The sequence below is a fragment of the Mastigoproctus giganteus genome, chromosome 5 (genome assembly GCF_048544385.1).
Source record: "Mastigoproctus giganteus isolate SK-2022 chromosome 5, ASM4854438v1, whole genome shotgun sequence".
Classification (NCBI taxonomy): Eukaryota; Metazoa; Arthropoda; class Arachnida; order Uropygi; family Thelyphonidae; genus Mastigoproctus; species Mastigoproctus giganteus.
Window position 1 is genome coordinate 115194895 of NC_143579.1, and position 17292 is coordinate 115212186.

The 17292-nt window shown below is 37.4% G+C and overlaps 1 protein-coding gene across 1 annotated transcript in view; it reads left to right on the forward strand.

Annotated features, from left to right (window-relative positions):
- mbc (dedicator of cytokinesis protein myoblast city) overlaps nucleotides 1-17292 on the forward strand; it is a 966604-nt gene that overhangs the window by 721348 nt on the left and 227964 nt on the right. Inside the window, exon 28 of the mRNA XM_090373417.1 lies at nucleotides 2740-2840. Coding sequence (XP_090229543.1) covers nucleotides 2740-2840 — 101 coding nt within the window. The remainder of the gene's footprint in view (nucleotides 1-2739; nucleotides 2841-17292) is intronic.

Genomic DNA, 17292 nt, shown 5'->3' on the forward strand with positions numbered 1-17292 from the left:
TGAGGATGCCTGGGTGCACCGTGGGACGAAAACTAGCTGGTGGCAGTCATGCTTTGGGCGATGTTCTGTTGGGATAACCCTGGGTCCAGTCATCCATGTGCCGGACACTCTGATGTCTACCACCTACCTAAACATCATTGCTGATCAGATACACCCTTTTCAAGGCAACGATCTTCCTCTCTGGAAGTGCTGTCTTTTAGCAGTATAATGCGCCATGCCACACTGCCCGGATTTTTCAAGACTGGTTCGCAGAACTTGAGGAAGACTTCCCTTTATTTCCCTGGCCTCCAAATTCCCCAGATATCAATCCCATCAAGCATCTGTAGTTTGTGTTGGAACAGCAATTCCAATCTGCAGCGTCTCAACCACAGACCTTACAGAAGTTAAAGGATCTGCTGGTTATGTGTTGGTACCAGATACCACAAGACACATTTAGAAATCTTGTAGCATCCATTCCTCGCCGGGTACGAGCTGTTTTGTCTGCACATGGAGGACCAACATCATATTAGGTAGGTGGTCAAAATGTTTTGGCTCATCGGTGTATGCTGACATTAATATATACTTAATTTGTGGGCTAGTGCAATTGCGTGGCAATAGATACACTACGTCTATAATGTATTATATGTCATATTTATGTATTATGGGGAAGATTATGATAAGAGAAATATATTAAGAGATATATCAGATAGGTTTATGGAAAATGTATAGGATAATATAATACAGTAAACCCCCGCTATTCGCGGTTTCGCGTATTTGCGATCGCCGTTTAATATGAAATGAAACCTGAAAAAATGTGAATTTTAAAGCGCCATGAATATTTTCCGCCATAAAAAACATGGGCGTGGCTAAAATTATCTTTCCCGGTCAAAACAGCGTTCGGTGGGTGGGGGGAGAGGGGTGACAAAATCGCGAGCGTGGATGTTTCTCGCTAATCCTTGTTCAGTATGTGTTACGCGTTTGTCATGGAAAGTTTCATCGTTTGCTTTTAATTTATATGTTTATAAATTGAATAAATTTATCTATTTATAAATTGATATGCTTACAAAAATGATAAATCTACCGTTTTGCAGTGTAAAACAGACTTTTTCGAGTGTGTTAACGAAAGAAAGTGACTTTATTGTGGACAAGTTCTTTCTAACCCCTACAAAAATATGGCTATGAATAAAAAGAGAAATGTGAAAATATCAAAGAAGGTGATGACATTAGCGAATAAAATTAAGTTATTAGACAAAATTTCTAATGGTGAAAGTGTCTCCTCAGTGGCAAAACATTATAAAATCAGTGAGTCAATGGTACGATCAATCAAAAAATCGGAAGAAAAAATCCGCCGTAGTGTCCGTGAAAATGCGCTAATTGTTTCAAAAATTTGCTCTGTAACTCGTGATGTTAAATTAGAAAAAATGGAAAAGGCTTTAAATCTGTGGATAGAAGACCGAACTCAAAATAAAATTCCGTTAAGTTCACTCATCATTCGCGAAAAGGCAAAACTCCTTTATCAACACTTTAGCGAAACTGGTGATAGCACTGGCGGGATGTTTTTTTTGCTAGCAAGCAAAGGCGCTGGTTTGAAAGATTTGTTTGAAATTTCTAACAAATATTACATTTAATATTAAATTGTTTCTTATTTTCATTTCAATACCTTATGCTTGCATTTCACTATGTACTGTCTATGTACATAGTCATATTATGAAGGTACATATAATACATACATAGACAAAATTTTAGACTAGTTTTTCTTATATATTTCATACTTTGGAACGGAACCCCTTTATTACTATGGGAGCCATAACTCAGTATTCGCGTTTTCGGTATTCGCGACATTTCTCAGGAACGTAACCCCCGCGAATAGCGGGGGTTTACTGTATACAAAAGATAGTATACAGAAGGATAATATACTTAACAAATGAAAGATATCAAGGCTCAGTATGTACTAGGTAATCGAGTAATTTACAAAATAATGAGAGGAATTACCTCAATATATAAGTGCATTAACATTCTTTGCTAACATTCTCCTTGAATGAAATGAATTTTAGAATAACTTAATGAATTCTAACACTTGGAAGCAAAACAGTAGTGATCCAGTGCACCCGGAATCTGTGGTTCAAGAGCCATAAACCTGTCACCAAAATACATCAGAACTTCAACACCTGTCACTGAGTAAGAGAAGGCATTGTGTCAATAAATTAAAAATGAACACCAATAACTTCTGAATGTCCTAAAATTCTAAAAAAAAATTTTTACTTTCCTTAAGTGGACTGGGCTTATCGACCTTGGTTATGATCACAGGATTTAATTCAAAGAGAGTGTTAGTAAAGAAACGTCTTGCATGTGTATATCAAGGTAATGCCTCTCGTTATTTTGTAATTAGAAGACAAAACTTATCATTGTATACTTGCAATTTGGGTGACTTCATCTAGGTTTAACCTCACAAATTGAAAGGAAAAACAGTGATAAGGGATTTTTTCCTTTCAATTTGGGTGGTTGACTGCAGACAAAGTTACCCAAATTGCAGGTATACAATGATAGGTTTTGTATATTAACCTTCTGTACACTGTCTTTTGTATATTATATTATCCTATGTGTGTTTCCATAAATTACTCTGGTATATCTTTTAATATATTTCTCTTATCATAATCTTCCCCATAATATATAAATACTATATATATATATATATATATATATATATATATATATATATATATATATTTTTTTTTTTTTTTTTTTTTTAATGTTTTGTAGCTCTGGAATAATTTCTTCCATTGTTCCATATCCTTCCTCACTCAAGATGCGTTACAGCTAGAAAATTTTTCTCAAAACAAGAGGACCAAAATTATCTCTAGGTGAGTTCTTACATCAGATGATTTCTTTTATTTAATGCACATAAAATTAAATCATTTTTCTATATATGTCCTGGGAAAGACATTACATGGAAATTTAATAATTGAATTTGAAAAGTGAAAAACACTGACTCCACAATATTTGCAAAATAAATAGTTTATTTATTGTTACCCAACCCTAGAAAAGAGGATTTCCTACACTGGGACAATTAGCTAAATAAAATTTAATTAATTGAAAATATTTAGATATGGCCCTGTGTACCTTTCCCAGTGATTAAGGCCCGGGTGACCAGCGTTATTGTGATTGAGCAATTCTTTGAGCTATTTACAGAGCATTTTCTCACTGCGACAGTTCTTGTTAATTTGGAAAGTTTTTCTTACGTATAAAGTAATTTACTGTTAACTTATTCTTACAAATTGTAAGTAAGTTACAGAAAGTTGTAAGTAAAACCACCTTTCTTTTCTTTCCTTAAAACTAACAAACTAACTCTTACACTGCTTGGTCACTCTAGCGGCACTGCTTCTGCCTCCCCGTGGCAGGGCCGGTAACCTTGGCAGAAAAGGTTCTCTGCCAAGGGCTAAAAGGAGCTAACATGGATCATGAAGACTGTAATCCATCTGTTGAGCCTCATGCCTCAACTTGTTCAAGGACAGACCAAACTGACTTTGACAGTTCCCATCCCAAGCAACAAAGAACAGAAGGATCCAAAAAGGAATCACCACTTTTTCTTATCATACATTCCCAAAAAAGTCAACCAATAGGTGCACTTTAGCATTAGCATTAGTAGACGCATTTGATGCAAGAAAGCAAGCTTATGCAGCATCAGCCAAAAAAAATAAATAAATAAAATAAAATAATAATAAATAAATAAATAAAAAATAACCACTTCCACTTCACCCCTCTGTTCGTTCGAAATACCTGTCCAGCTGAGCCTTAAACTTATTTAGGCTATCAACTTCCACGACAAGGGATGAAAGTCTATTCCACCAACCAACCACCCGCTGGCTAAAGGCAAATTTCCTCACATCTATCCTACATCTGTCTTTTCTCAATTTGAATTTATGCCCTCTCAGGTGATTATTCTGAGCAAGAGGAAGAATCCCATCAGCATTGAGCATGTTCAAACCATTCAAGGCTTTATACACCTCTATCAGATCACTTCGCTGGTGTCTAGTCCCCAGACACTGTAATTTGCAAAACTTTAGCCTTTCTTCGTAAGAGCACCCCTTTGTTCCATTCACTAATCTTGTTGCCCTTCTCTGTACTTGTTCCAGCATCTCCGCATCCTTCTTGAAATGAGGCCTCCAGACCTGTATACAGTACTCTAGGTGTGGCCTGACCATTGCCCTATACAAGGGAATAATCACCTCCTTATCCCTGCTAGAAAAAGGCCTATATATCATCGACAATACACCATGAGCTACTCTTGCAGCCCGTCTGCAGTGCTCAGAAAACTTCATATCTGCCTGCACAACCACCACCAGGTCCCTTTCATTCTCTACCACTGTCAGTGTAGTACCACAGAGTTGATACGTTGCTCTTGGGTTGCTGTTTCCCATACGTAGTACTTTTCATTTGTCAATGTTAAACTTCATTTGCCACCTCTCAGCCCATCTGCTCAACCTTTCCAGATCCTGTTGCAGTAGCATAGTGTCAGTAGTGTCCTTGACAACCCTGCCAACCTTCGTATCGTCTGCAAACTTGGACATTAAGCTTGATATACCATCATCAATATCATTTATAAATACAGAAAACAATAATGGACCCAATACTGAACCCTGAGGGATTCCACTAATAACATTAGTCCACGATGAGCAGTGTCCATTGATTACCACTCTCTGTCTTCCCCCCCTCAACCACCCCTTTATCCATAGCAGCAATTTGCCTCCAATGCCACACTGCTCCAATTTGCCTCCAATGTCACACTGCTCCAATTTGTGCAGCAGTCTTCCATGTGCAACAGTATCAAAAGCCTTTCTAAGATCCAAGTATATAATATCAAAGTTATTCCCTGTATGCAGTTCTTTTGTGACTGCATCATAGTATCCAATCAAATTGGTCAGGCAAGACTCCCCCTTAACAAAACCATACTGTGTCTGAGCTATAACTGAAGTCTTGTCTAGATGATCCTGCAGTGCTTCTTTAACCAGTGCCTCCATTAATTTTCCAGGAACAGAAGTTAAACTAACAGGTCTATAATTACTTGTGTCGCCCTTTGATCCTCCTTTGTGAATTGGGGTCACATTTGCATATCTCCAGTCTATGGGTACTTCCCCTGAGTCCAAGGAAGCTCTCATAATTATGGCTAAGGGTTTGCTTACTTCCTTTGCTGCCTCCTTTAATATAACTGGATAGATCCCATCCACCCCAGGTGCCTTTCTTGTGTTTATCTTCAACAATTTCTCCTCCACTTTACTCTCAGTTATTACAAGATTCTCTAGCTTACTGCCAGAGTTGAATACACCTCTGGCATTCCCCTTGCTGAATAACTCCTCATGTGTGAATGTCGATGCAAAATATTCATTCAGTTTGTTAGCTACCTGAGCAGGATCATCAACAGTTGACCCATCGATATCAAGTGGACCAATCTGATTCATCCCCTTCCTTCTAGAGGTTACATAAGTAAAGAACTCTTTGGTGTTTTTCTTTGCATCCCTTGTCAAAGATTTCTCATAATCTGCCTTCGCCTGCCTAACCTCCTTTGTAACTTGGTTATCTATCATAGGCTTCTGTGTCACGTGTTAATTTGTATGTATCCCATGCATTTTTCTTCTCTGCCATATGTCTCATTAGTTCATCTGACATCCACTTAGGCCTAAACCTTGAACAATATTTCTTAGTTGGTATGTAAAGCCTGGTAGCTTCCAAGATAAGTTCTTTGAATGCTTCCCATTTTGAATTTGCTGTTGGTAACATCATCAGTTGTTCCCACTGTATAGAATTTAAATACTGTCAGTCCATCGTAGTTGCCTTTTCGAAAGAAATAACCCTTCCCTTTACCCCTAATGGTAGTTACCTCTTTGAGTAAATCCCACTTCAGCACACTGTGATCACTGCCACCTAGTGGTTCATTTACCTGCAGATTCTTAATGCATGAAGAATCACTACTGATAATCATATCAAGAGTATTACTCCCTCTAGTTACCTCCCGAACATGCTGATGTAGAAAACAATCATCCAATAAATCCACAAAAGCCTTGCTAGTGTGTGAGTGACCAGCCCCCAAATTCCAGTCACTATCTGGGAAATTAAAATCCCCCATTATAAGACTCTCTGATTTACTGGCCCACTCTATTTCCCTGTACAGTTTCTTATTATACTCATCAGAGTCATTAGGCCTGTAGCACACTCCTACTCTCAATTTTGATCTCCGAATGCTTATGTCACACCAAACTGACTCAACACTGCACTGTCCTGCGATGTCCACTGGCTTCACTTCCTTGGATTTTAAGTATTTCTTAACTAATAGCATAACCCCTCCTCCCTTCCTATCCTGTCTATCCTTTCTGTAGACATTGTACTCCCCAAATTCCAGTTCTGCATTCCTTATATCTGTGTGACACCTCGTCTCTGAAATCCCCACAATATCTGCCTTTGATGTTTTGAGCAATACCTCAAATTCATCAAATTTATTTACTAAACTCCTAGCATTGGTGTACACGCAAGTATACATGCACCTGTTCTTTTTCTTAGCTACCCTAACACAACCTGTGTGTTTATTTGTGCCCCAATGATTCCCAGCAGTCTCTGAAATATCCTGCATCTTATTTTCTAGGCTGCGGTTCATTCCAATAGAAGCTTTTTCCATTTCTTATCCAGAAATGTCTTGAGAATGCTGCTGGACCAACTAAAATGGTGAAAAGACTCTGCTCTGGAGATCTACTTATAGAGACAATGAATAGCAGGCACTCCGAAGCCCTGCTACGAATTTAAAAATTCATGAATATTCCTGTCACAGTAACTCCTCATCCACCCTAAATACATCCAAAGGAGTGCTGTCTGAATGGGACTTAATAAATGTTACTGAAGAGGAATTAGTCCAAGAGCTACGACCAAAAATTTGTACAGGCAAAGCAAATTAAAATCAAGAAAGACAGTGAACTGGTTCCGCCTCACAGTGTTATACTGACCTTTTCAACACCAATCCTTCCAGCTGCAGTTAAGGCTGGATATCTGAATTGTCATATCTGACTTTATATCCCCAATCCTCTCAGGTGCTTCAAGTGCCAAAAATTTGGCCATGCTACTCAGCTACATCCATTTCCATCTGGTCTCTGGCTGTTCTAGCGAGTTTGCAGGAGTCCCCTAAAGAACATGTAAAACACCAAGCAAATAATACCCCAGTCACCATACCACCAACTATTACTCCATCACATTCAGATACCGAGAGTCTGAGAAATCTTAAACCTCAAAAGGCTCCAAGCACAGATATGGAAATCGATGACACGACTCATAATGATAAAACTGTTTTAGAAATACATGCTGAGGAAGACATGGATACTCCATGACCCACTTTTCCGAGAAAAGATAAAATTAAATTGGAACGCTACAAACAGAATGGCTCTAAAAAACAGTCAGAAACACCTTCTACTTCCAAAGCTAAATAAGGGATCAGTTGATTCAGTGGAACTGTACATGCCTCCATAGCAACATAGACGATATTTACGATTTGATGAATCAGCATCATTCAGTAGGCATCTGTCTACAAGAAACGAATCTTTCTCAGCAAGTGACACTTTCAGTTAAAAACTATATACTATTCAGCATGACAGGATCTCTACCCATGGTTCACATGGTGGTGTAGCTATACTGATTGACAGTAAAATCCCTTCCAGAGACGTATTCCCCTACAAACCACTTTAGAAGTAGTTGCAGTACGCCTTGCTCTTGGTACAACGCTTATTCTTGTATCAATATATATCTCACCAAATCAGAACTGCTCATTAACCGAACTAAATGATTTTATCCTACAACTATCGTCTCCTTTCTCCCTGTTGGACGATTTTAATGCGCATCACCAGTTATGGGGATCTTTGCAGACAGACAACCATGGATGCATGATAGAGGCTTTTCTTGGAAAGCATAATCTCACACTTCTTAACACAGGCTCCCACACCTATGTCCATTTTCCAACAGGCTCAACCTCTGCTATAGACCTGTTGATATGCTCACCCACATTATTTCCAGACTTCGATTAGAGTGTTTCAGAGAACCCATTAAATAGTGATCATTTTCCTATAATCTGTAAGCTCTGCACAAGGAGAAACTTACCAGTAAGCATCGATCTAAATGGAAATTTTCAAAAGCTGACTGGATGCATCCAGTATAACACTAGAGGATGAGAATATCCAGCATCACTCCATAGATAACACCGTTAAACACATTACAGAACAAATGTTGGCAGCAGCTGCTGCTGCTACTACCATTCCTCAAACTTCAAATAAAGGATCAAAACACAAAAACTACTGGTGGAATTCATCATGTAACACCACTAAGAGAGAAAAGAACAAGGCATGGAATCAGTTTCGAAAGAATCCAACCGCTAACAATCTGATTATCTACAAGAAACTTAAAGCTCGTGCCCGTTACATTCAGCGAAAAGCTAAAAAAGAATCTTGGATTCATTTTGCCTCATCTGCCACTAAAGACACAAGTGCAGGACTAATCTGGCAGAAAATAAGATGCCTTACTGGTAAATTTCCATCAATTCCTTCCCCAATCATCATCTATAAAGGACAAGAGATAACCCTTCCAGAGGATATTGCAAACATCCTCGCGGAATCTTTTGCTCACCATTCTGCCTCAATCGCATATGATCCAACTTTTCTAAAAGCCAAAACAATAGCTGAAAAATATAAAATAAATTTTGGAGTGAAGTCAGCCCTCTCTTATAATGAACCACTAACCATGTATGAATTAGAAGAATCTTTAAAAAAAAATCAGCCAATAGCGCCTGGTCAAGACGGCATATACTACCTAATGTTAAAGAATCTAAATGAGAGAACTCGTTACTCTCTCCTAAACCTTTTCAACAAAATATTTGTTGCAAATTACTTTCCCATTTCTGGGCGACATTCTGTTGTTCACACATTTCAAAACCAGAAAAAGACCAATCAGACCCACATAATTATAGACCTATCTCACTTACTAGCTGCCTGGGTAAGACTATGGAAAAAATGGTACACAGTTGTCTGACTTGATATCTGGAAACTCAAACTACTATGAACAACAATCAGTTTGGATTTCATAAAAACAGATCTACCCTAGATCGTATGATAAAGGCTGAGTCAAATGTATGAAATGCATTCATAAAGAACGAACATTTGGTCATGGTGAGCTTAGATATAGAGAAAGCCTTTGAAACCACGTGGCATTGTGGCATCTTTCGTGCCCTAAGACTAAGGGGACATTTACCCTCACTATCATTAATTCAGAGCTTTTTTGAATATCGAACCTGTCAGGTTCGTTTTCAAAGTGCACTCTCCAAAATCTGCAGGAGGAAGGAGTCCCACAAGGGTCAGTTCTCAGTGCCACACTCTTTGCAGTTAGAATACACACTCTAACACCAACCATCCTGAATTCAATAGAAACTTATCTTTATGCTGATGACCTCACTATATCCAGTCACTCGCAAAATATGTGCATTCAGGATCAGGATGTGCAGTTTTTATTTCTTACACTTCTGCAAGAAATGAAAACTGCACATCCTGATCCTGAATTGCACCTGGGAAATCATGCTATTCCAGTCAATGACCATATTAGATTCCTAGATTTAATATTGGATAAGAAATTAAACTTCCTGAAACACATACAGCATGTACGAACTATTTGTTTGAAGAAAATTAATATCATGGGGAACTGACCGATACTCCCTTCTTCACCTATATAAAACCAAACCATAATCGGATCCAAACTAGACTATGGTGCCCGTATATGACTCAGCTCGAAAACAGCATTATAGTCCCTCAATAGCATTCAACACTATGCACTTAGAATAGTCTAAGTGCTTTCCGAACATCTCCAGTGCATAGTCTATATATCGATACACGTGAGCCTCCATTATCCTTACGAAGACAGATGCTGCTGCTTATGTATGCTGCCAAACTTTAGAGTATGCCCTCGCATCCTATCTGGCCTTACCTCTTTAATTTATTTGGTAATGATTAAAATGTACATGTATACATAGCAAAATTAGTTAAATTATCCATAATAATAGTATTAGTATTAGTAGTGGCAAATTATGCAAGAAAGCAAGCGTATACAGCATCAACCGGAAAAAAAAAAAATCTCTGTTTCACCTAACCATTCCCACCTATAGTTTGTCTAGTTCTTCTGCTTCTTCCTTGAATTTCAAATGTTGCACATATGTTCTTGTACCATCCTTAATCAATTTCAGGTTATGCCCGCTCGTGTAGTCTGAGCACAAGGAAAAATCCCATCAGCATCGAGCAGTTTACACAATCCAATCAAAGCCTTAAACATCTCAATCAGGTCACCTTGCAGGTGCCTAGTCCCAAAATGCTGCAGTTTGTACAACTGAAGTCTTTTTTGATGAGCATTTTGTTCGCCCTCACCAATCTCAGTACCTTTCTCTGTACCCTTTCCAGCAGCTCTACATCCTTTCTAAAATGAGGCTTCCAGATCTGTGTGCAGTACTCAAGATATGGCCTGACCACTGCCTTACACAATGGGATGTGCATAGCACACGCTTCTTGATTAGACTGGGATTCGAGCCCGTGACCACCAAATACGGAGGATGTGGAAAGGTCAGGGAATGACCACTGCATATCCCCAGAGCAATATGGCCTTAGTTGCTAATGCTCCTAAAAAAAAAAAAAAACCAAACCAATAACACAATGGGATAATCGCCTTATCACTACTAGCAAAAGTCATGTATATCATTAACAAAACTATATGTGCTGTCCTGTCCATATGCTGTATCTTTCATTTGTCAGTGTTAAACTTCAATTGTCATTAACTACCCTTCCAACCTTTGTATCATCTGCAAACTAACACATTAAGCCTGATATACCTACATCAATATCATTAATAAATACAGAATGCAACAATGAGCAAAACACCGAACCCTGGAAGGCTCCACTAATAACATTATTCCAGGAAGAGCTGTGTCCATTGTTTATCACTCTGTCTTCTCCCTCTCAGCCATCCCTTTATCTGTAGCAGCAACATGCCCTTAATGCCACACTGCTCCTTGGCGCCTCCGTAGCCAGGTGGGAAGGAGCAGCAGTGCATAGCACACGCTTCTTGATTAGACCGGGGTTCGAGCCCGTCACCACCAAATACGGAGAATGCGGAAAGGTCAGGGAATGACCACCGCATATCCCGGAGCAATATGGCCTTAGTTGCTAATGCTCCTAAAAACCAAATAACAAACAAACCACACTGCTCCATTATGTGCAATAGTATCAAAAACCTTCCTGAAATCCAAGTATGCGATATCAGAATTATCTTTTGTATCCAGTTTGTTTTTGACTGCATCAAATTGGCAGACAAGATTTCCCCTTAACACATCAATGCTGTTCCTGAAGTATAACTGCACTCTTGTCACTCATTGTTCTGAATTGGGGATACATTTGCACATCTCCAGTTCATGGAAAACTTACCTTCAATCCAAGGATGCTCTCATAATTATGACTGCGGATTTGCTTACTTCCTTTGCTGCCTTCCTTAATGTAATTGAACAGATCCCGTCTACCTCAAGTGACTTTCTTATGTTTAACTCCAACAATTTCTATTACACTTTCCTCTCAGTTATCACAAAATTATTTAGCTCCCTGTTAGAGTTTGATGAACTTCTTTAAATAAACCACTTCACTAAATAATTCCTCATGTATGAATGTAAATTCAAAATACTTATTAAATTTGTCAACAACCTGAGCTAGATCATCAACAGTTGAACCATCACTATCAAGTTGACCAATTTGATTCATCGCCTTCCTTCTAGTGCTTACATAAGTACTTTACTCAATTTTCCTTTACTTTAATAAGTACTTTATTTATTTAAAGCCTTTGCTGTTTTTCTTTGCATTCTTTGCCAAAGATGTCTCATAATCTGCCTTAGCTTATTTAACTTCATTTGGAACTTGATTGCAGACTAGTTGATGTCTACCATAGGCTTCCCTGTCACCTGATAATATATATACATCCCACATATTTTTCTTCCCATCCACAAATCTCATTAGTTCAAATGATATCCATTTAGGTCTAAATGGATATCATTTGAACAGTATTTCTTATTGGTATGGAAAGCCTAATAGTTTCTATGATTAATTCCTTGAATGCTTCCCATTTAGAATTTGCTGATGGCATTGTCATTTGGTACCACTGTATAGAATTTAAAAACTGTCTGAGACCACTGTAATCAACTTTATGAAAGCTAAAATGCCTTCCCTTTACCCTTGATGGTAGTTACATCTTTAAATAAATCCCACATCAATACACTGTGATCACTGCCATTTACTGGTTCTTTTTATCTACAGATTCTTAATTCAGTAGTAATCATTGCTGATAATCAGATCACGAGTATTACTCTTACTCAGAAGTGAGAAGGTTCTGGCATGAGAATGCCAGAACCTTCTCACTTCTGACATAACGAAAGACTCTCTTACACTTTCTTCAATCTTGGGTAATAAAATAAATGTCTCAAACATCATCACTTTTCTCAAAAGGATTAATATATATCACCTCCTTTAGCTAATAAAAAGTAATAATAGTAATAATTTTGTAGCCATAGTTAGGAAATAATCCCCACCTGCAAGAAATAACATCCATACTTACCATATGTATGGAACACCAAAAGCCATAGATGCTGATGTGCCAAATAAATCTCCAACCAACCAACCTTACTCATGTTGCTTATGTAACATGCTGCTGTAAAAAACAGTCATCCATAAAGTCTTGCTAGTGTGTGTGTGTGTGTGTGTGTGTGTGTGTGTGTGTGTGTGTGTGTGTGTGTGTGTGTGTGAACAACCCAAAAGTTCTAGTCACTGTTTGGAAAAAATTAAAATCTACCATTATAATACATTTTGATATGCTAGCCTGGTCTGTTTCTCTGTACAATTCTGTCTATTCATCAAAGTCATTATCTCTATAACACACTCCTACTCACATTTTTTCATTCCTAGTGCTTATGTCACACCAAAATGGCCCACTGGATGCACCAAATGTCAACTGTATGCACTGCTTTAGATTTTTGATGCTTCTTAACTAAGTGCATAACTCCTCCCCCATCCAGTCCTGTCCATCATTTCTGTTCATGATGTGTATGTCAATATACTTGACACACACTTATATGTAAATTTATGTCAATACAATTGAAATGTTAAATAAGATAAATCAAATAATATATTTTACGTTTTATTTGATATTTGATGGAAAGGAACCAGAAAATCTAAAATAAGATGAAGATAAAGTTGCTGCAAAGTATGTTGAACATTGTGGAAAGGTGGCTGAAAAATGTCACTTTTCAACCACTTTAGTTTTCTGCAGTGGATCAGAAGGGATGTGAGTTTAAAGGCAAAAAACTTGCCTAATTAAGATATTAAAGTATTTTTGTGTTTTGTGATAGTTACATCATGTGTACTGAAGAAAATTCTGTTCTCCAATAAAAAGAACCACTAAAAATATTTCAAGAATAAATTACAACTGAAAACCCTCAGAAATATAGAAAATTGGAAGATTCTGCTGCTTGTTGATATTATACCAGTTGTTATGGAACAAAAGTAATGATTAAATCCTGACTCTGACATCCAAACTCCAACTACTATATCAGCGATTATACAGGCTATTAAAGCTCATTATGCAAGACTTTGTAACCAGTTAATATTAGCATTTTACAAGAAGCTGTTTTGGAATGCTTCTAACGTGCAGGTTTCCAATACCGAGTGGCAGAAAATGATGAAGACATGACCTAGCTGAAGTGATGTGTTCTGTTCCTGAATATTCAGAAGGATATGATCTCTGTTGACAAGATTGAAAATGCTAATGGTATATGTCTGATGTCTGTGATGCTGATGTCTGTGAACAAGTTCTAACCCGAAGGACCATTCTTAAAGAAATTTTTCATAAAATTGATGGCTACTTTCTAACCAACTGTTCAATTCCTTACTTCACACAATTTGAATGCTCACTAACCTCTAAATGTACCATTTAGAGGTTACTCTAAACAGTACATTCTCTTGTTATTCAATTTTCTATAATAATAAATTTCTCTTATTCTTGAGACAGCCAAGGCCAGAAGAGTTTACGTATTCTTTGAGATTGCATTCAACTGGATTAAGGGGAGCAAGAATTTTTTTGGTGCTACAGTTCATAACGGACCATGCAGTTTCCATGACAACATACAGGCTTGAACTTGCAACCTTCTTAATTGTGGCAAAAACGCACTAACCATTCAGACCTCAGCTAGCCTATTCTGTGCTGTTTTGTATTTTTGATTGATCATTAAATTTCATAAGTAGAAATACTGTATCTCTCTTTCAATTTACTTCAGATCTACTAATTATATTAAATATAGTTTACCCAGTAGTCCCAGGGTGAAAAACAATATAAAATGCTTCAATAACGTACCATAATGGCAAAATTAGTACAGTATGAAAGTTAAGTTTATAAGAAGTGTAAACCAAAAGTGAAAAATACTAATGTCATTTCTTAATTTGGTCACCCTTAAGTTGCCTGTGTTTCAGATAGAACCATTGTGAACATTAATAGATTTCACTGTATTTTATGAGTGCTTAACCTTTCATTGCCAGAACCCTTCCTTGTACATTGCTTGGAGCTCTGTAATTTGTCACACCATTAGATTTAATATCATGTTCTCATTATGTAGACTCTTAATATGTAATCAGAAAATATAAATATCTTGATATTATTTTTTAATGTTCAAAAGCAACAAGCTTAACTTTACATAGTTAGGACAGGATGTTATGTGTTGATTTTCCATTAAATTTTTCTATCTAAATAACCACTCTTATACCACATGAGTTTTTTAAGTTAGTTTATTTAGCCTACTGACTAAATGTTCTATACAATTAGGTAACATTTTGGAAACCTTGTTGGAACCCTTCATCAAACATACTTAGCTGTATGAGCAGGAGGCTATTAACAGTACAGCCAAGTATGGTCTGATGATGGTTTCTGGCAAGGTTCCTGAAATGTTACCTAATTGTATAGTCATCATCATCATCATCAGCCATTTTCAATCCACTGCAGGATGAAGGCCTCTCCAGCAACTTTCCAGTTCCTCCTTTTTTGAGCATTCGCCATCCATTTACTACTCACAAACTCATGAATTTCATCTATCCATCTCCGCCTTTGTCTTCCAGGTTTTCTTCTAGCTCCTCTTGGATACCATTCTGTTATTTTCTTAGTCCATCTGTCATCATGTCTTCGAGCTATGTGTCATGCCCAAGACCATTTTAGTTCTTTAATTTTGATAAGAATGTCCTTTACTTGAGTTTGCTGCCTAATCCATGTATTTCTCTTCTTATCTAACAGTCTGATTCCCAATATGATTCGTTCCATTTTTCGCTGTGTAGTTCTCAGCTTCTCTTCCATTCTTTTGGTGAGTGCCCAAGTTTCACTTCCATAAGTCATGGTGGGGAGTATACGTTGGTTCATTATTTTACGTTTTAGACAAACTGGGATATTGCTCTTCAGTATGTGACTATATTTCCTGAATGCTATCCATCCAAAATTTATTCTTCTCTTGACTTCCAGCCATTTATCATTATTACAGCTAATAACTTGTCCCAGATAAGTATATGACTCCACCTTTTCAATTACTGCTCCTTCAATCATTATTTCCCTTTCTGTGGCATACTTGTTCATCATTACTTTTGTTTTAGCCATATTCAACTTTAGTCCAAAATCCTTACTAACTGTGCATAACTGATTAAGATTTTCCTCTAATTCTTTGGGATCGTGGCTTATGACTACAATGTCATATGCAAATCGTAAATGGTTTAGGTACTCTCCGTTCACATTGACTCCTTTCTGCGACCAGTCTAATCTTCTGAAAGCTTCGGAGATATTGTGTCTCCTTGTCGAACTCCTTTCTCAATTTTAAATTTCTTATTGTCTTTGTCTAGTCTAATAAAGGAGGTAGCACTCTCATATATTTTCTTCAAAATTATAATATATGGGGTATCTATGCCTTGTCTTTGCAGTGCCCGAAACATTGCCTTATGCTGTATGGAGTCAAATGCCTTTTCATAATCCACAAATGCCAGGCATAATGGTGTTTTATATTCATTTGATTTCTCCATAAGCTGTGATATTACGTGACGGTGATCCATAGTTGAGAATCCTGTCCTAAAGCCAGCTTGCTCTTTCGGTTGATTCTCATCAAGTATTCTTTCTAATCTGTTAGTAATGACCCTTGTGAACAACTTGTAGATGTGGGATAACAAGCTAATTGGTCTATAATTTCCAATTTCTGATTTATCTCCTTTCTTATGCAGCAAAACTATGATTGCATTATTCCACTGCTTAGGCGTCACACCTTTACTAATGCACTTTGCAAAGAGCCTTGCCAGTTTTTGTGTTATGGCTCTTCCTCCCAATTTTAACAACTCTACAGTAACTTCATCTTCCCCCGGGGCTTTCTGATTCTTCATTTTCTTCAATGCATGTTCTACCTCATCAGGAAGAATATCGGGTATGTTGTATGTGTTGCTACTTTGCAATCCATCTTCCCCACTGCTGGCATCATTCCCGTGCTCCTTGTATAATTCTCTATAGTAGTCTTCTGCTATTTGAATTATGCCTTCTCTGCTGTTTATAAATACACCATCGCTATCCTTCAGTTTCAGTATCATTTGTCTTTCTGCATTACTGCTCTTGGCTGCTGATTTAAATCCTTTGTTTTCCCTTAATGCTTGTTCTACCTTTCTTGTGTTAAATCTTCTTATGTCCTCTCTGAGTCTTTTTCTAATGGTTTTGCATAATTCAGTATACTCAATTTTTTCCTTGTCAGTGTTTTTCTTGCTCTTCATTTGTCGTCTTTGGTTCATCATAACAAGTGTTTCTTGACTAATTTTTTCTTCTTTGGATTTCTTTTTCCCTGTAGGTTTCTTGGGCTTTATCACTTTCAGAAAGTTGTAATATTCCTCGTCGACGTCTTGGTCCTGAGCAGTCTGCAGAAGCTCAAACTTGTTCTTAAGTTCCAGTACATACTGTTTTTTCTCCTCTTCTGTTATCTCAAAGACCTTTGTATTATTTACTGGAGTCAGTTTTTTCCTTTCCTACATCTGTACCAAGTGTACATCTTACCATTCTGTGATCACTTCCAACATTTACCTTATTCAGGACGGTAACATCATTCACAATATATCTTCTGTTAGTGAGGATGAAGTCGATTTCATTAGTAGTTAATCCATTTGGACTCTTCCATGTCCACTTTCTGTTCACCCTTTTCTTGAAAAAAGTGTTCAT